Source organism: Capsella rubella, unplaced genomic scaffold, assembly GCF_000375325.1.
Source record: "Capsella rubella cultivar Monte Gargano unplaced genomic scaffold, Caprub1_0 scaffold_2, whole genome shotgun sequence".
In the NCBI taxonomy this organism is placed as follows: Eukaryota; Viridiplantae; Streptophyta; class Magnoliopsida; order Brassicales; family Brassicaceae; genus Capsella; species Capsella rubella.
The window spans coordinates 2697798-2717546 of record NW_006238922.1 but is presented as its reverse complement, the minus strand read 5'-3'; the positions used below and the strand labels follow the sequence as shown (position 1 = coordinate 2717546).

The following is a 19749-nucleotide window of genomic DNA, read 5'->3' as shown; positions in this document are numbered from 1 at the left end:
TTAGATTATCATAGCCACAAGATTATATGGTTAGTTAGTGTAACATAATCGCTTTTGTCATTAGATTTATATTTAGTTTCTCTTAATTAAATCTTATTCATATACTAACAACAACAAAAACAACATATATAATTACTTTGAATGAACGCGGAAATCTCAAAGTACGATGCGATTCTAATAGTTACAAAAACACGCGTATAACAATATATCTATATTTCGATACTATTAAAACCGCACCACAATTTCGTAACTATTCCACAAAATACCATATATATATCATAATCAAATCAAATTTTTTGTTTAATTTTCTTTTTATTTATTCGGAAATTTGATGTCATACTTAATACATTTATAATTGTTCCTCCTTAAGGGGTGTAAGATATTAAAATGATTAAATAGCCCTGATGGCTAGCTTCACTCCAAGAGCACATCGTCCAGGCATAGTAGAGATGAAATAAGTTGTGCCCAATGGGAGCGAGATTATACCGTATCCTCCTGTATATGCTGGTGAAACATCTAATACATTGTATTCTCCTTTAGATTCTGGTGAAGTATCTAATACATTGCACGTATCAAATCTTCTTTTAGTAGTCATGATCACGTTATCCTTTGTCTTATCGTACGTGAATACTGTTTAACCAAAAGAAACAAAACTTTCAAATATATGTATAAAAATTCTTATAATTTAGAGAAAAAAAAAATGGATGTGAGTATTCATTTATAAATAGAGAGACTAACCAAGATAATCACCGGCCTTAAAGGTTATGCTGAGTGATACACCAAGACCCCATGAGACATGAAAAAAAGCAGGATAAGACATAACTAATTGTGAGCTGAGTAATAAGCAAGCAACTGTTGTGACAAGTAACACCATGTTCTTGTTTTTCCCATTAGCCATTTTTTTTTTTTTTAAACTAGGGAGAAAATATCACTTCACCAAAAAAAAAAGATAAGCTTGATGATGAGATGAAGATGTATTTCTGCAAAACGCCATTTATAGGCGTTATGGTAATGTTATATTTTGGTAGATATCACTTTTTGGAAAGATTCTTTTTAGATTTTTAGAAATACTATAAGCCAAATTTATTACATCAATGCTATTTAATACTCTTCCAAATTATAAGAGGTTTAAGGAAATTTTTTTTGAATCATTTCATAAGATTTTTTTACAAATTTCTAGATAGGATTTAATGTTGTTTTGGTATTTTGACTCTTTAAATTCTGTAGTCTTTTTTATGATTAGTTGAATTTTATTTTTAGTTAATTATTAAATGATATTTATTGTTTTAAATTTTTATTAATTTTTGTGCTTTTAGCTTAAACCTCTTATAATTTGGAATAAAGTGAGTACTTAGTAAAATAATTAATGAAAAACATTATATTACCTTTTCTTACAACAATAAATATTCAATATCATTTACAATTTCTAATTTCCTTCTCTCCTTTCATCTTTATACGGTATTTTATTTTATTTTTTAATTTATTTTATTACATTAAACATATATATAATAAAATGTATTTTTCCCCCATATGTTGTAATTTGAGTTTTTTTAAACAGACATATATTACGTAATCAAAAGTTTTTTTTAAAAATGTATGTACAACATCCCATAACCAATAGAAAATTTTAGATAATTGTTCGGAACCACTATAAATATGACTAATATACTTTCAACTACGAATGAACAGACAACTTGATTTCTCAAGCGTCCAAATTGAAAAACTTTATTCGGTTTAATCTGGTTTATATTTGAGCAAATTAAAAAATTTCAAAAGTTTCAAAATATTTTAATATTTAAATTTTTTAAGTGCAATGTCTCTCCTCACACATCGGTCTTATTGAATGAGATATACTTTTGATTTGAAATTAATTATAAGTTGTTATGCAAAATACATATAGAAGCAATTATTACAATTTTTTTTGTTTTAGAAATAATATTTATATACGGGTTATATGATGGGTTGCGTGACGGATTGTATGAAGGAACAAGCTTGACCTTATACTTCAAAGCGAGCTAAAACTTCATTATAATATTTTCTAGCAGCACCAATATAAGATATGTCGAATCATAGTGATTTAATTAAGTTAGATATTAGGTAATTTTAATAACTTTTAAAAAAATTGCAGCATAACAGAAAATTTTAAATTTAAAAATAAAAATTTGCCAGCGATATACCATAATTTAAAATATAGTACATATATGTAAATTTAGCACAAAAGCAAAAATATGCTAAGGCCAAAAAAACCAAAATAAATTAGCCATTTTAGCAAAAGTAGAGTCCCTAAAATTTAGGAAAATCTGATTTTGAGAGATTTTAGCCTTGAATGTTTGCTAGTTTTTAGGTAGATTTTGGTTTTAGTTTTTCTAAAAATCTAATTTGTTGCCATTCAAGATTTTATAAATTTGGTTTTCCTCAAAAAATGAGAATCTACTTTTTTGAGATTTTACTCATTTTCAAATAAAAACTAAAAACCCTTTTTATTGGTTTCTTTCAATGTAAGTGTATTTTCTTTCATTTTTTAATTTTATTTTTTGTTATTTTTTTTAAACTTTTTTTTAACAAACCATAAACCAATTATTTAGAAATTAAAAACTAAAAGCTAAAAGGGACAATTTTAAAACTACCCCTTTTAAGGATCACATTTTTAAAAATACCCCAGTTGGAGGAGCATTTTTAAAATTACCCCTGTTTTGATTCAAAAAGACGATTCTGCCCTCATTTGTTTTAACCTAAAAATCTCTCTTCACCCATCTGACGCCGAAAACCGCCTCATCTCTCTCGACTCCGACTCCGATTCCGACTACAACTCCGATGGCGGCGGCAACTCTGACTCTGACGGTGACGGTGACTCCGACTCCGACTCCGACTCATCTCTATCTCGACGGCGACTCATCTCTCTCGCGACGGCGACGTGAGAGATCTGCCTATGGTTTTACTAAGATCATACTATGACTTCCCACATTGCCACTGTTCTTCATCGGTTTTGTTCGGATTGTTAATGGTTTGTGGAATTTAATGTTCATCACCAGCTGGTTTGATGAAATGAATCACCTTTACGTTTCTTTCGATTTGCAGGAAGAGCTTTGGAGGAACTCAGAAGTTCTTTATACAATGAGCTTAAAACATCAGAAGAAGCTAAACGGCAACAACAGAGATTTTGTGGCCCTGTTGTTGCTATGTCCTTCAATTTCATTGTTGATGTTGGAATCATCCTCGCCAATAAACTAGTAATTTCATCTCGTTTTATATCCTAAATTCTTCTTCTTCTTCATTTTTAGTTTTATTTTTCTTTTGTTTGTTCATGTAATTTAATTGTATGGTTGCATTTTGCAGGTGATGGGAAGAGTTGGATTCAATTTTCCAATTTTTCTAACACTGATCCACTATAGTCGCTTGGATTCTTCTAGCTTTCTTCAAGTCCCTCTCTTTGCTTCCATTAAAGACAACACCTTTCTCCTCTCTCTTCTCTCTCGGAGCTGTCATGGCCTTTGCTTCTGGACTCGCTAATACCAGTCTCAAACATAACAGGTTTGTAGCTCAATTCGTTAACTTTGCATCAAGTTTCTTTGCATCACCAAGTCTAAGAGTGATGAAATCTGAATCGAGTTATTGATCTGAAGATCTGAAATCTGTTACGAGTAATTGGTCTCATGATTTTATTAGTTGTAATGTTTATAGCTCTTGAAAAATGACAAATTGATTTGCTTTGAGCTACTCGTTTATTTTCCTTCGTGCATTTGTTTTTTGGTGTTGTGTTAAATGGCACTTAGGCATCAATTTCTCAATTTGGATTTTTTTTTTTTTCTGCAGAGAAGATGTAAATTTATGGTGACAGGTGAATCTCAGTTTGATGTTGGAACACATGAGACTATAGCCAATGGAGGAGAGATGCACAATGTTGAAAATCTCTTTCACTCCAAGAGACTTTGACTTGTAAATGTTGTGACTTTATTGCAGTGACTCATACTCTCTCAGATTCTTCTGCTGCACTTTACGATGTAGCTTCTTCTTTAAAGCTTTTCGTAAATCTGCAACTGAATTTGAAACAATAGATTGATGGCTGATCAGCAATTGAGATATGATTATAGGTTAAGAGACTTTCTATATCTTGAGAGTTGTAAACATAATTGTCACATCTTTGCATATATAATGGCACGACAAGCTTTTTTTTTTTTTTTTTTTTTTTTGACTCTTGTACGTAGAAAGAGATTGTGTTTTTGTTGTTTTAAACTCTAGAGTTTGTCTTTTAGAATTTTAATTGCAGGGCAGGAAATTATATACCAAAGGAAGGAGTATACAAGCTTTTAGGAAGATATTTTACACGTTTTTTAAAAAGTTTTTAAAACACTTTATAAGCTTTTTAAATGTTTTTTATAAGAGTTTTAAAAGGTTTTGAAAAACTATTTAAAAGTTTTTACAAGGATTTAATAAGGTTTTGAAAAGTATTTAAAAGGTTTTTAAGGTGTTTAAGTATAAACTTTCAAAAACAATTTAATTTTTTTTACAAGACTTTTATAAGGTTTATAAGGCTTTTATAAAGATTTTATATAGTTTTTATAAGGTTTTTATAAGGTTTTTATAAGATTTTTATAAGGTTTTTATAAGATTTTTATAAGGTTTTTCAAAACTATTTAAAAAGTTTTGCAAGGCTTTTAAAGATTCTATAAAGCTTTTATTAGATTTTTTAAAGGTTTTAAAAAGTATTTAAAAGGTTTTACAAAGTATTTAAAAGGTTTTACACGGTTTTATAAGGTGTTTAAATATACATTAAGGTTTAAAATGGTATGTTTTAAAAAATATTTTATATAGTTTTTATAAGATTTTTATAAGGTTTTTATAAGGATTTTATAAGGTTTTTCAAAACTATTAAAAAGTTTTTACAAGGCTTTTAAAGGTTTTATAAAGCTTTTATTAGATTTTTATAAGGTTTTAAAAAGTATTTAAAATGTTTTCACGGTTTTATAAGGTGTTTAAATATACATTAAGGTTTTAAAACTATTTAATAAGTTTTATAAGGCTTTTATAAAGATTTTATACGGTTTTAAAGATTAAAATCTTTATAAAAATGTTCTAAAGATTTTACAAGGTATTTAAAAAGTTTCTTAAAGGTTTTAAAATCTCTTAAACCTTGTAAAATATTTTTAAAACCCTCTAAAAAGTTATTATAAGGATTATCAAACCTTTTCCTTAAAATATTTGTTAACCCTTTTAAAATAGACATAAAATAGAAACTGACATTTGAACCACCGATCATCAAATGGAAGGGAATCGAAACAAAAGATTTTTCATGAGTCTTAGTCTTGCCTTGTCCTAAATTATGTTGAGATTACGTAGTCAAGACACACCAACGTAACGACCTGTGTAAGGTTTAATTGTTTAAATACAAGCCATAAATTTGGGTCAAGAAGATACAAATGAAAAGTCAGTGACACAACGTTTTATCTCATTTGTGTTTTCATCTTTCATGTACTGCAAGAGAACTGAAAAAAGAAGAATACACAAGTGTTCACTTCTCATTCCTCACGTGCTACTGCTTCTTTTGTCCTTATTTTGTAAACATAATGAGATTTATCACCTCTCCGAGAAATAACTTGAAACTATTACAATGACCGATAGAATAATAGCAACCTTCTCCCTACATATTTTATCCAAGTATACAAGAAGCCTAATGATCCAAATTCGAGACAGTACTTGAGCTCGCCACCTTCTTGATTTCTTCAATGTCACCTTCATTATAGGCTGTGAGAGGTCTACTAGTACTTCGGCTTTGATCACTCTTCAAAAAAGCATCAATCCTACCCAAAAGAAGAAAAATATTCAGACACTAATAACCAATTTGTATTTAAACTTTTTAAAAATCTTATAAAAACCTTATAAAAGCTTTATTTATGAAAACCTTACAAAACATTTTCAAAAGTTTTAAAATCAGTTTATAACCTTTTAAATTCCATATAAAATCTTTATAGACCTCTTAAACCTTAAATTTTTAAGACTAAAAGTATTTAAAAGGGTTTATAGTTTATACAATGATTGATAAATTCATAAGGTCTTACAAAGCTTTTATAAATATTTTACAAGGGTTTTATAAGGGTTTTAAAAAGTTTTTGAAAAGTATTTTTTGCATAGTATTTAAAAGATTTTGTAAGGTTTAAAAGGTTTTAAAAACTATTTAAGGGTTATAAGGTTTTAAAATGTATTTAAAAGGTTTTTATAAAGTTTTTATAAGGTTTTTATAAGGTTTTTAAAAAGTATTTAAAAGGTTTTACAAAATATTTAAAAGGTTTGTAAATGTATATTAAGGTTTTAGAAGCTTATAACTACGTCATCTAGTAGAACCAAGTTCTTTTGCACAATTATAAGCTGGTATCTTATTTTCAGATAGTATTCCTTCTAAGTCTATGTTACTCCATAGTCTTTCTTATATAGAGTTGTTGAGTTTAAATGTTCAACAGGTCATTTTCACAAATGAATCCAACATTGATCGATGGAAGAACAAAAGGCAAGCTGCTGTAGATTCGAAATTGGACGTCTCAACAGTTTTATCAAGAGCGTGGAGGTTCCCATTCAGGTGAAGTGCATTTAGTTATCTTAAACGTCATCTACTCAAGAACATTGTTCCAACAAAATTGTAGCATCGGCAAGATCACAGCCACTAACATCAACACAAAACAATCAAACAAAGACTCCTAAGAACATGCTTTTGCAACCAGTCAATCCCACCCTATCAACATCAACACAAAACAAACAAACAAAGTCTCCTAAGAAGAGGCTTTTGCAACCAGTCAACTTCGGTCACTTTCTCCACTAGAGGTTCCAATTCTTAGCACTTCAGCTCAATGCCTGCATCTGTTCATCAAATGAGAGCACCTGAAACACACACACACACAAAGAATACGTCATTTGCATAGATCTTTACATTCCGAGTTTTATGAACAATGTTCAATCTTGATTAGAAGATTTTTGTTAGTAACATGGTCTCTTCTCTGATCATTTCAAGCCACAATAGGGTACAACAGGGTACGATAGAAAAAACAATCTATTTACATGTCCACCTACGTTGGGTTTACAATTAAAGAAACAATCTAGCTTCTTAGAACTAAAATATTAACAAAACCCAAGCTTCAAGCATCATAGCACGAAACAAAGCACACCAATAGGTTCCAACATCATCAAAGGTAATCTAGTACAAGAAATTGGAAAACTATAACTTGCCCAAACCAAATTCAACATAATATCTGAACGTATCTTTGCATTTGAACCAAATTCAACATTATAAAGGTACTTAATATACACAAACAGATCACAAACAAATCACAAACAGAACACAAACATATCACAAACAGATCACAATATTGATAGACCTAAAAATTCTGACATCAAAGAACAAATATGAAATTGAAAATAAATAGAGATAAGGAAAAATTGCAGTTGGAGCTGAATTTGAAGTCGAAATTAAAATTCAATAGCAATCTTATACGATGGGAATGAGATGATTAAGTGTAGAGAGAACTGAGACAAAGATCTACGGCAAAGGAGAGAAGAGAAGAGACGACTGCAAAGGAGAGAAGAGAAGAGATGATTGCAAAGGAAAGACGACGAAGAAGACTAGAGATGACGACAAAGGAGAGAAGAGAAACACGACGGCGAGTGAGAAACGTCGGAGAAGGAGGTCGACGATGGAGAAGGAGGAGGAGAAAAGAGAGAAGCGTGTTTTAGGTTTTTAATAAAGGAGGGTAAAGTTGTTTTTAAATTTTTTAGGAGGGTATAATTAAAAATGGCTAAAAAGAGGGGTATTTTTAGAAAGAGGTAACCCAAAAATGGTATTTCTAACAAATTCTCAAGCTAAAATCCAGTTTAAAATCTCATTCCATTCATGGCCTTTATTAATTTCTTCACTTTTATGGTTCTCTAACAAATATTACGTGAATTTTCTTATTAATATTTTTTTTTATTGTTTAAAGATTTTGCAAAAACTAAAATTTACAGCAAAAATCAAAAAGAAAAAAAACCAAAAGCCAAAAATCAAAAACTAAAAGCTAAAATCCAATTAAAAACTACAAAACATTCAGGACCTAAATGATCACAACACATCATCACACACACACAATTTATTAATGTTGAGAAAAAATTTTGGTTTAGAAAGAAGACTAGAATGACAAATAACACAAACATGGGATCGAAATCTAGTGTTTAGAAGAAAGAACGATGAACCCCAAGATATCATAAATATCATTATAGAAGAAGCTATATACAAACTCTTGACGTCCTTCATTTTTGTATATCTCAAACTTCATCCTCTTAATCATAGAGCCCACATCTCGTACGTTAAGTGAAGAAATGATTTACCAATATCACAAAATTTAATCATATCATATGACTTATAAAATCAATAACATAAGACACTTTGTCCTACCAATCATCATCCAAACAATTTTCCTCATATGATTGTTAAGAGTACAAAGCAATAGTTTTCTTCTAATCCAAGCTATCCAAGTATAATGAATTAGAAGAAATTAGCAAGTTGGGAACTGATCAAAACCAGTCTTTAAAGTTTTGTTCTTCCTCACGATGATAACCTCTTACCTTCTTTTTCCCCTTTTGTTTCTCGCAAATTGCAAACAGATTTTACTTTAAGTCATCAACAAAACTAAAATTAAAAATACAAAAATGGACCCCTAGCTAGTTTGTTTACTCAAGAAAAAATTAATATTACACAAAGTCATATTATGCTTAGTTTGCTTTACAAGTGAAATTTATTTACAGTAGAGAGTGACTATTCAAAAAAAAATGGGAACAAATATCATTGGCTACAAAACACAGAGCCATTCAAAATTATACCAAATTTACTAAATTATAAACTCGCAAATTTTCAAATATAATATTTGATAACTTGTAATCATTTTTATAATTGACTGAAATTTGTTTTTTTCACAAAATATAAATATTTTTACAGAAAAAAAACAATTTCTTAGTATGCATGTTTTTACTTAAAACATCTTTTATATAATATATGCATTTAATTTAGGGGGAATTTCAAAAATACCCCTTTTCATATACCTCTTTTTAAAAATACTCCTTTTCAAACTTTATCAAAAAACCCACTAAAAATGTTGAAATTTATCCAAATATATGTGTAAGCTTATAAATAGGGAATTTTATGTACAATGCCACTTTCAAAACTCAAACTTTTAAAACTACCACTTTCAACTTTTTATTTTGTAAAATGCCATATTCATTTTTATTATAAAATAAAAAGACAAAAATACACTCAAAGAAAGAAGACAAAAAATCTGACATAAATCAATTATGGACATTAATTAATAGACAAGTTTTTTTTTTGCCGATACTCTTTGCTTTTACTATATATGTATAATGGACAACAAATTAAGATACAATAAATGGACATTACAGACACCGAATCTAGTCCATCTACGCACAAATGTGTGATCGCAAGTGTAAACCTAGATGGATCATTGATGATGTCTTCCATAGATGCATCATTTGTTTTATCTTCTGCTCAATTTCTTGTGGTTTCAAGAGATCTGTAGGATGGACAAGTTTGGTCTACCGATTCTGGTCCACCAGATCTGGTCCATCAAAACTGGTTATGGTCCGCTGTAACTTCTTCACCTGATTTGATCCACTGAAACTGGTTTGCCGGATCTGATACTCCAGAATTGGTCCATCGAAACTGGTCTGTCATATCTCGTCTGTCAGATCTGGTCTACTGAGACTGGTTATATTCCGCCGGAACTGAAACTGGTCCGCCGGAACTGTAACTGGTCCACCGGAAATGGTTCGCCGGAACTAGTCTGCCGGAATTGTAGAAAGATTTGTTTGTTGTTGAAGAAAAAAAAGATGAAAGAAGAAGAGAAAGAAAGAAAAAATGAAAGAAGAAGAGAAAGAAAGAGACAGAAAAAATGAAAGAAAAGAGAGAAAGTTTGAGTGAGGGATAGAATTGACATTTTAAAGAATTAAAGTGGATCCTATGACATTTTTTAGAAGATTGGAATGAAAGTGGCATTTCTTAGAAGAAATGACACTGTTCATAGCAAAGAGTACAATTTTCTCTTATAAATATATACACAAATTACCTTTATATGTGTATAAAACTTTATATACCTTTTATAAATAGCGTAAAAATAAATTATAAAAACCTTATAAAAACCGTATAAACCTTTTTAAAAACCTTTTAAAAACCTTATAAAACTTATAAAACGATTTAAAACTATTTAAAACATTTTAAAATATTTGTATCGAATCTCCCAGTAGTAGTTCTTATATAGAAGTACCTTATAAACTATATAAAAGTTTATAATTTTTTATATTTAAAAAGGGATATTATTGAAAATAGATTTATAAAGGAGGTATTTTTAAAAATGGGTACACCAAAAAGGGGTATTTCTCAAAAATTCTCTTTAATTTAATACCGGATATAATCAGATGTAAATAAACTGAATTTTTATCTCAAATAATCCCAATTAAATTAGATTAAGTAAATTGTGCCGCATATAAATTGTTTTTTTATGTCTTTTTCAGGGCACAGCCACATAAAACCAGAAAACCAAAACGCTTTATCTCTGTTCTTAAGGTTTAAGAGGTTTGGAAAAGAAAGGAATTAAAATTTTGAAACAGAGTTTGGTTGGTTAGCTGGTCCCGCGGTCTTTTTTATCTTGGAGTTCACTTAAATCTTCCGATCAAATTGAAAAAACCCCACCAAGAATCACCGAACAAAGTGATCTGTGTGTGACTATATAATGAAGAGATTCACGGTCTGCTGCTTCTCAAACGGAATCCACAAGAACAGAACTCGAAATCCTGACAAGGTTTGTCTTCTCCCTTACCAAAAAAGATCAAATCTTTGTGTTACCCATTTGCCAATCTCTCTTGGTTTGATCTGGGTCTGATTCTTTCTTTCTGGGTTTTGGTTTCTGTAAGAGATTAAGAGAAAGCATGGAGATTTCAAGAAAAGACAATGAAGAGGTTAGGGTTTCGATATGTTCCTTTCTTCGTAGCCAAGTTTTCCTACACTATCTTCAGCTTTAAGTTAATACCTTTTGAATCCTTAGTCTTACCTTTCTCTGTTTTAATAATTTCTGTGGAAAACAGAACAACAACAATGTAGCATCTAATATTGGTTCTGATCACACCAATGTAATTGTGAATCATGACTTCTCTTCCGGGATGCATTCATGGCATCCGAATTGCTGTGAAGCCTTTGTTGTTACCGCTGAGTCTAATGTCTCTCACGGTGTTTTAGACCCATCAAAGTTTGGTACTTATGTAGTAGTCACGAACCGGAAAGAAACTTGGCAAGGCTTGGAGCAAGATATCACAAGTAGAGTGAAACCTTGTTGTCTTTATAAAGTTTCAGCAACTGTTTCTGTCTCTGGACATGTTCAAGGATTGGTAGAAGTTATGGCCACCTTGAAGCTTGAAAACGAACAATCGCCAACAAACTATCAGCTCATCGCGAAGTAAGGCCTTTTTTTCAACATATTTGTAATGTTAACAAAGAACAAAGTTTAATTTTTGAGTTTGCAGAACTTGTGTCTTTAAGGAGAAGTGGGTGAGACTAGAAGGCATGTTCTCGCTACCAAGCTTACCAGAAAGAGTTGTATTCTATTTGGAAGGCCCTTCACCGGGGATCGATCTCCTCGTACAGTCTGTTACCATTCACAGCGAAAGCGAGCCTGCGGTATGTATATTGTTTGCGTTTTGTGGTTACATTTATCTTTGAGTTTTACAATAGTAATTTTGGGATTGTTTAAACACTTTAAAGCTGGAGCGTGTTACTGCTGAAGATGAGACTATTGTAGTGAACCCAAACTTTGAAGATGGACTTAACAACTGGTCTGGGAGAAGCTGCAAGATTGTGTTGCATGACTCAATTGCTGATGGAAAGATAGTACCAGAATCCGGGAAAGCTTTCGCTTCGGCTACAGAACGCACACAGTACTGGAATGGTATTCAGCAAGAGATCACCGGGAAAGTTCAAAGAAAACGCGTCTATGAGGCAACTGCGGTTGTACGTATTTACGGAAACAATGTGACCAATGCTACTGTACAAGTTACTCTATGGGTCCAGAATCCTAATCAACGCGATCAATACATTGGCATTGCAAAGTTAGTTTTTTTTATCTTTCAGTCTTTCTTCATATCAAAAATCATAGTAAAATGCTAAAGTAGAGCTCCTTTTGTTTCTTTAAAAGTGCGCAGGCAACAGACAAAGAGTGGATACATTTGAAAGGGAAGTTTCTCCTCAACGGTTCTGCATCGCGGGTAGTCATTTACATCGAAGGTCCGCCTCCAGGAACTGATATTCTCCTCAATAGCTTAACTGTCAAACATGCCGAGAAAGTTCCTCCTTCACCGCCTCCTTCTATTGAGGTTAGTCCAAAGATTCAATTCACATTTTCACCACAATAAAATCACAGATGAACAAAAATTTCCTCAACAAATTTAACATTTCTAGAGAATAAACAATTAGCCAAAAATTTTTTTTAAAAAACATTTCTTAATCCACATTGTTTGTTTTTTTCTTGTAGAATCCGGCATTTGGGGTAAACATAGTCACAAATAGCCATTTAAGTGATGGTACGACCAATGGCTGGTTTCCTTTAGGGAACTGCACACTAAGTGTCGCGGAAGGATCACCTCGAATCCTTCCTCCGATGGCAAGGGACTCGTTAGGACCACACGAGCCTTTAAGTGGCCGCCATATACTTGTGACTAACCGAACACAGACATGGATGGGTCCAGCTCAAGTTATCACTGATAAAATTAAGCTGTTCTTGACATACCAAATATCAGTTTGGGTCAAAGTAGGTTCTGGCATTACTAGTCCACAAAATGTTAATGTCGCACTTGGTATCGATAGCCAATGGGTAAACGGAGGACAGGCCGAGATCAACGATGATAGATGGCATGAAATAGGCGGTTCTTTCCGAATCGAGAAGCAGCCTTCTAAGGCTTTGCTTTATGTTCAAGGTCCTTCTTCTGGCGTTGATCTCATGGTCGCTGGATTGCAAATTTTCCCGGTTGATCGACTAGCGAGGATCAAACATTTGAAAAGACAATGTGACAAGGTATATACATAAAAGACTCTGCTCACAATCTCTTTTTGCAAAAAGTAATGTGACTTTACATCAATTTTCTTGAATGCAGATTCGTAAGAGCGATGTTACCCTCAAATTCTCGGGTGTTGACTCTACCAAATTGTCTGGAGCTATGGTTAGAGTTCGACAGATAAGAAACAGCTTCCCGGTGGGAACTTGCATAAGCAGAACAAATATAGATAACGAAGATTTCGTCGAATTCTTCTTGAAAAACTTTAATTGGGCGGTTTTTGGTAACGAACTGAAATGGTACTGGACGGAACCAGAAAAAGGGAAGCTTAACTACCAAGATGCAGACGATATGCTAAACTTGTGTAGTAGCAACAACATAGAAACCAGAGGACATTGTATCTTCTGGGAAGTCCAATCAAATGTTCAGCAATGGATCCAAAACATGAACCAAACCGACATAAACACCGCAGTCCAAAACCGCCTAACCAGTCTCCTAAACAGGTACAAGGGGAAATTCAAACATTATGACGTGAATAACGAGATGTTACACGGATCATTCTACCAAGACAAGCTAGGCAAAGACATAAGAGTCGAAATGTTCAAAACCGCGCACCAACTAGACCCATCCGCGACATTATTCGTGAACGATTACCACATAGAAGACGGGTGCGACCCAAAATCCTGCCCCGAAAAGTACACGGAACACATTCTTGACCTGCAAGAAAAGGGTGCGCCGGTAGGAGGAATCGGAATTCAAGGCCATATCGATAGTCCGGTCGGTCCAATCGTATGTTCAGCTCTAGACAAACTAGGAATCCTCGGTTTACCGATATGGTTCACGGAACTAGATGTCTCCTCTGTCAATGAGCACATAAGAGCAGATGATTTAGAAGTAATGATGTGGGAAGCTTATGGACATCCCGCGGTTGAAGGTATAATGTTATGGGGATTTTGGGAACTGTTTATGAGTAGAGACAACTCTCATTTGGTGAATGCAGAAGGAGATGTTAATGAAGCTGGTAAAAGGTTCTTGGCTGTGAAAAAAGATTGGCTCTCTCATGCTAATGGACATATTGATCAAAACGGTGCGTTTCCGTTTAGAGGCTATAGTGGAAACTATGTCGTTGAAGTGATTACTACTTCGTCTGCTAAGGTTCTGAAAACGTTTGTTGTTGAAAAGGGTGATTCCTCTCAGGTTATAACTGTTGATCTTCAAGGTCTGTGATGCTTTTTGTGTTGTTATACATGTGTTTATGGTTTGTCTAGAATTTCCGATTTGCTGAAAATGTGGTGTTGTGTTTGTTTATTGTGAATAAAATTATTATATTGATTCTTTATTAATTCCCATGCCACTTTTCAAAAATGTCCAATTTCTAATCAAAAATGCTTTTAAAAATTTGAGCTATACTTTAAAAAAGTATATACAATTTACCTTTATATGTGTATTAAATCTTACATACTTTATAAATACCTTGTAAAAATTTTAAAACTTTACAAATACTTTTATCAAGTCGCTGAGTAGGAAAGAATACTTCTAAACCCTTTAAAACTTTATAAACTTTATTTACAAAGGGTGGATTTTGTTTTTTCAGACCAAAAGTTTCATCTGATCAGACCAAAAGTTTCATCCGATCAGAAACAGATACGTCAGAGTCTCTGAAAGGTTCTTTAACTTCCCTATACAAAATCGGTTCCGAGCATATTATCTATTTTTGATTTAATTTTGATCCAATTAATGGAGAGAACCTCTAAACAGAACTCCCAATGGATATGCCCTCAGAAGCCGTAAAGAGGTGGAGAGAACCTCTGACGTGTCACCATCGGATTGGATGATATTTTTTGACAACTTCAAATTTTTTTTTCTCTCTCTTGCTTGCCTTGTGTTCGAAGAGGTGACGAAAGAGTTTGATTGCGATGCCCATGATCTTCAATCGCTTCTCTCATTTGTTGAGTTGTTTCTACTGTATGATAATCACAACAAGCTATCTTCAAGCAAAATAAATTCTAGTTCAATTATTAATTTTTTTAAAGAACCTCAACTTAGAGAGCTCTACTATTGGAGATACACAAATTGAAAGAGATTCTCACCTAATAAATTTTCATAATTCATAATCAAAGAATCGATGAGAACTCAATGGAGGTGGTCTAATACAAGACCATCAAAGCTTTTAAACTCTAAATGACTACTATAGTCTCAACCACAAGCAGTGAGCTAGAAAAACTATTTACCATGGTCAAAAAAAATTTCAAACCAAAAATAAAAAAATACAAAAAAGAAGAAGAAGTTAAACCGTTTTTGTTTTAGGTTAATAATAATAGACAAACAAATTAAATGGATTTAACAATAATATATTTACTTAAAAGAAAAATTATTGGGCTTAATATTATGTATAAGCTTAAAGCCCTGTACGTTTTAAAGTTTCACAAGGGTCAATTAGCATTAGGCAAAATCATATGAGTCAATTATCTTATTTGGTAAGGGTCGATTTTTTTTTTTAACATATATATTCAATTAATTTTCAAATTTTCACCAGGGTCAACTGACCCTTGTGCCACTTGACTGCCTTCCGCCCCTGGCCACAAGTCTTCATCTTTAATCATGAATAGTGGAGTGCATATTTATTTATCACAGGACATTTGCAAGAAAATAGTAAATCAAATGTTCAAAGCAAGTACCAAAGTTATAAACTTACAAAGTTTACACACAGAGATAAAGATTGTAGCATTCAAGCCAAGTTGCTTGATAGAGTACGTGAAACCCCTCAAACTCTGTTGAGATGAAGAAGGTGACTAATCAAAACAGTGCATAATCGATGAAGTGTAAGCTAGACATTTCGTTAAACACCCATCATTGATGCTTTTCATGTATATTTCAGAACTCCCTGTAATTGAAAACAAACATTGCTTATTCTACCCAATATAGCTAGAATATAAAGCCATATTCACAATAAAGTTTAATATAAGACTCAAATTGCCCAACAATTATTTTCTCTGAATGATCGATTTTTGTGTATTTGATTGATGAAATGTAGATATTGGGAGATAATATTTTACCTGTCTATTTTATAAATTTATGAGCAAATCGTCGGTCATATCCTTCATCGTAGAATTCAACACAAGGAATGTGTTTGACATTGTAATAATCCTCTCCTCCTTCTGAGAGTCTCTTCTTCCATTCACTAGGCATACGCAGATAATTTAAAGAATCGATACATCGCAGCCCATGAGGAAGCTCCTTTAATTTTGGACAGTAAAAAATTTCCAGAGAATAAAGAAGGGGCATGGAGCCTTCTTCTAATACCCAATCTTCCCATTCTTCTAGTTTTCCTATATAAAGATCCTTCAATTGAGGAAAGCCAGCAACAGAAATCTGCTTTAAACTTGGACAGTAAGAAATTTTCAGAGAATGAAGAAGGGGCATGGAGCCTTCTTCTACTATCCACTCTTCCCACTCCTCTAGTCCCTTAATTTCAAGCTCATGCAACTGAGGAAATCCACTGACAGAGCAAACCATTCTGCTACCACTGAAAGAACGTTCACCTAATTTAACCTTTTCCAAGTGAGCCAATTTCTCTAGAATCGGCATCGGATCCTCCACCAAACGACAATCACTTAAAGATATGGTTGTAAGTTGAGAAGGGCAGTGTTTTTCATTAAACAAACTTGGCATATATATTTTCAACTCCAGTTCTTTTAGATGAACGCACTCCAAAACAAACCTTCCTTCATAACTATCTATCCAATAATCCTTTATAGTTAGATTTTTCAAGTGTCTCAATTCACTTAGAGACGACGATAGAGTTTTCATACGCTCGTCGTCGCCTGTGAACAAGATTGAGAGAGTCTCGAGCCGTGTCATTTGTTGAAGATTGAGAGAGTCTCGAGCCGTGTCATTTGTTGAGAGATTCTCCAACGTCTCCAGGTTGATTAGATTACCCAATTCCAACTTTGTCTTAAAACGCATAAATAGCGGAAGATGGAGGTAAGCTAACTCTCGCATCTCTTTCAATATATTGGGCATGTACAGTAGACAATGATAATTGACAGCTAGGTTTAAATAGAGAAGCTGCTTCAAGTTTCGTATAGAAGAAGGTAGATGAGATACCTTTGCCCGATATAAACTCAGATATCTCAAGTGGATAAGCTTCCCAATGCTAGAGGGTAACTTCCCTCCTTCAAACTCCACATGAGAGAGATCTAAAACCCTCATCAGCTGTAGCCTTGTAAAGCACATACCTGATGCCATCCATTTTGACAAGAGTAATACTTTTCTAATAATCAAGAGAGATCTAAGTTTTGGATTTAGAATCTCCAATTCCCAAAGATATGTTTCATCATCAAGCCGGTGTACTACGATTCTTCGAGATTTCCAAGGAGATTGAAAGGTTGCAGCCGAGGCACTGTTTTCAACAATGTGTACGAAATTATCTTCTTCAGCTTTGAGTAGACAAAGATCTCTCATCACATCATGCAGCTGACATGTTTCAAATCTTGAAGTTTTAGCGTCTCTTTCAGAAATAACCATGTTTCTCTTCACCAATTCTTCTATATATCCATCAGCGACCTGTCTAAGATTTGCTCCATTGTAATTCCTCGGTCGTGGTATTCCTTCTGCAGCCCAGTAATAAGCCAAATCGCTTACACTTATTGCATAGTCTTCTGGAAAATGAGCAAGGTAAAGGAAACAATGCTTCAAATAACTAGGCAACTCTTCGAAGCTTAGTGATAATACACGATCAATAGAATTGTTGTCATCGGTAGTTCTTCCAACCACGTTATGATATCCAATGTTTGTAGATAATCTTTCCCATTCATGCACTATTTTTCCAGTCTCAAATAACAAACTTGATAACGCTTTGACGGCCAATGGTAGTCCGTTACAATGTTTGACCATTTCCTTAGCCAACTTCTCATAAATTTTATATTCTGCAAAACATCATAAACCAAATAAATAACACTTCAGTTTAACCATAAAACAAATATACAGCTCAATAGTATGTGATAACTGTATACTACAATCAATTATTCAGAGCTGAACTCATCCCTAAACATAGATATATATCTCATTGTGATCCAAAATGAAAAAAAAAATATCCCTTCCTTTGAATGCTTACCAGAATCATCTTTCCTTGGCATTGCTTTTCTTTCGAAAAGTGTCCAACTATCTTGATCGGTAAGGACATCTGGTTTAAAATTGACATGTGTTGCGTCATGCATTGCGACACGATCATTTCGAGAAGTAAGTAGCACCTTCCAACCTGCAAAATAATTTTTTACTCGTTTTTCATGATAGCCAAACATAAAGTAGAATTAGTGGTTACCTTTTTTGGGTGGAAAAATTTGCTTGATTTTGTCCCAATCTTCTATTCTCCATATGTCATCAAAGACAATTAATGATTTAGATGTTGCCAACAGTTGAAAGAGTTCATCTTGAAGTTCAGCTTCATCCATCTTTAAGATTTCATCTTTCCTTTCTTTAGATGTGAGATTCTTCAGTATCGTTTGCCACACATATTTTTGAGAGAACTCCTGTGAAACGCACACCCATGCGAGTCTTTCAAACTGATGTTTTACATCCTCATGATTAAAAACATGTCTAGCAATGGTTGTTTTACCAAGACCACCCATCCCGGTAACAGAAACAATTTGAATGTCTTCTTTCTCCACTAAATATTCAACCAATGTCTTAACATTTGCCTCCAAGCCCAAAAAATTGCTTTCATGGTCATTAGGAAATGTTTGTATACCACGTCGACGCTGCGGAATATAACCTCCATCAGCAGAAGTCTGCACAATTATTTGTTGTACACCAAAATCCTTCATTTCTTTTATCACCTTGGAGATCCTCGTACTTATGCCTTCCATATCTAATGTGATTTTCCTGCGATCTGGAATAACACAAGCCAGTCTTGTGATACTCTTCCTGATTCCACTTGTTTCTCTGAGTTTTTGCTTTAGAAGAAATGTTTCGATAATATCCTCTCCATCATATATAATTTCCTTGATATCTTCAACACATTTTTTCACCACCTCACGGTCGGCACCTGTATGTTTCTTTGCATATGCGTCTTTTACGAAAGAGCTTAACAAGTTTAGATCTCCTTTTAGTTGGGTAACTTGATCTTCGACTCCTTGAAATCGCTCGCATTCTTGACTTAGTAGGTCCCAAAGCTTTTGTATACCAAACGACATAAGTTCCCCAGCCATAGTTGCTCCTGCATGCGTAAGCAATACGGAAATAAGAATGAAGCTACATACTATTGATGAACATATGCATAGTCACCAGGAGTAAAAACAAAGCATTAAGACCATGATTATCAAGAGTCTCTTACACAAATCTTAATATAAGAAAAGTTAAGAAAAGTGAAAAAAAACTAAGAAAAGTGAGTAAATATCTCTTAGATAAGATACTTTTCTTAAATTTTCTTAACTTTTCTTAACTTTTCTTAACTTTTCTTAAGTTAAGATTTTGTTAAGAGGTCATTGATAATCATGCTCTAAGAAATTCATATTTTAAATAGATCTTGGGTAAGTCACATAGACACTCACGCATTCCATATGCACACTAATATATATATATATATATATATATATATATATATATATATATATATATATATATATATATATATATATTATATATATATATATATATATTAAATGAAGTTAGACTAAT

General features: G+C 32.8%; 4 protein-coding genes across 6 annotated transcripts in view; 2 read left to right on the top strand and 2 right to left on the bottom strand.

The window, feature by feature from the left end:
- Window positions 1–251: 251 nt before the first annotated feature.
- On the bottom strand, window positions 252–945 carry LOC111832044 (basic blue protein-like). The gene is made up of 2 exons (XM_023788242.1): window positions 739–945; window positions 252–630 (listed from the first exon to the last, which is right to left on the bottom strand). Exons 1-2 carry the CDS (start codon window positions 896–898, stop codon window positions 392–394), a joined length of 399 nt encoding a protein of 132 aa, XP_023644010.1. The 5' UTR covers window positions 899–945; the 3' UTR covers window positions 252–391.
- Window positions 946–2701: 1756 nt separating this feature from the next.
- Window positions 2702–4173, top strand: LOC17896077. Of its 2 annotated transcripts, none has more exons than XM_006301087.2 (4): window positions 2702–2914; window positions 3079–3230; window positions 3337–3531; window positions 3814–4173. In XM_006301087.2, the coding sequence occupies exons 1-3, from the start codon at window positions 2815–2817 to the stop codon at window positions 3508–3510; spliced, it is 426 nt and encodes a 141-aa protein (XP_006301149.1). In that variant the 5' UTR covers window positions 2702–2814; the 3' UTR covers window positions 3511–3531; window positions 3814–4173. The 2 variants fall into 2 exon arrangements, 1 of the variants encoding a protein (XP_006301149.1); XR_002835093.1 differs by having other exon boundaries at window positions 2710–3004.
- A 6504-nt stretch (window positions 4174–10677) lies between these two features.
- On the top strand, window positions 10678–14408 carry LOC17895885 (endo-1,4-beta-xylanase A). The gene is made up of 8 exons (XM_023787852.1): window positions 10678–10829; window positions 10942–10990; window positions 11105–11480; window positions 11548–11701; window positions 11786–12129; window positions 12216–12393; window positions 12552–13091; window positions 13171–14408. Exons 1-8 carry the CDS (start codon window positions 10761–10763, stop codon window positions 14296–14298), a joined length of 2838 nt encoding a protein of 945 aa, XP_023643620.1. The 5' UTR covers window positions 10678–10760; the 3' UTR covers window positions 14299–14408.
- A 1257-nt stretch (window positions 14409–15665) lies between these two features.
- Window positions 15666–19749, bottom strand: part of LOC17896642 (probable disease resistance protein At1g58390) — an 11652-nt gene continuing 7568 nt past the window's right edge. The window contains exons 3-6 of one of the 2 annotated variants that reach the window (XM_023787157.1): window positions 18395–19052; window positions 18188–18331; window positions 16128–17999; window positions 15666–15955 (exon numbers count right to left, since the gene is read on the bottom strand). In XM_023787157.1, the coding sequence (XP_023642925.1) occupies window positions 16132–17999; window positions 18188–18331; window positions 18395–19052 (2670 nt within the window). In that variant the 3' untranslated portion in view covers window positions 15666–15955; window positions 16128–16131. Of the gene's footprint in view, window positions 15956–16127; window positions 18000–18187; window positions 18332–18394; window positions 19289–19749 lie in introns of both variants that reach the window. The other variant, XM_006300637.2, reaches the window with a different exon arrangement.

Excerpts from the sequence above, each read along its gene's own strand:
- LOC111832044 (XM_023788242.1), bottom strand. The coding sequence starts at position 898 with ATGGCTAATGGGAAAAACAAGAACATGGTGTTACTTGTCACAACAGTT. Across the intron at positions 631-738 it reads TAAGGCCGGTGATTATCTTG|TATTCACGTACGATAAGACA; the intron begins GTTAGTCTCTCT and ends TTGGTTAAACAG.
- LOC17896077 (XM_006301087.2), top strand. The coding sequence starts at position 2,815 with ATGGCGGCGGCAACTCTGACTCTGACGGTGACGGTGACTCCGACTCCG. Across the intron at positions 2,915-3,078 it reads ATCTCTCTCGCGACGGCGAC|GAAGAGCTTTGGAGGAACTC; the intron begins GTGAGAGATCTG and ends TTCGATTTGCAG. Across the intron at positions 3,231-3,336 it reads TCATCCTCGCCAATAAACTA|GTGATGGGAAGAGTTGGATT; the intron begins GTAATTTCATCT and ends TGCATTTTGCAG.
- LOC17895885 (XM_023787852.1), top strand. The coding sequence starts at position 10,761 with ATGAAGAGATTCACGGTCTGCTGCTTCTCAAACGGAATCCACAAGAAC. Across the intron at positions 11,702-11,785 it reads ACAGCGAAAGCGAGCCTGCG|CTGGAGCGTGTTACTGCTGA; the intron begins GTATGTATATTG and ends AACACTTTAAAG. Across the intron at positions 12,394-12,551 it reads CACCGCCTCCTTCTATTGAG|AATCCGGCATTTGGGGTAAA; the intron begins GTTAGTCCAAAG and ends TTTTTCTTGTAG.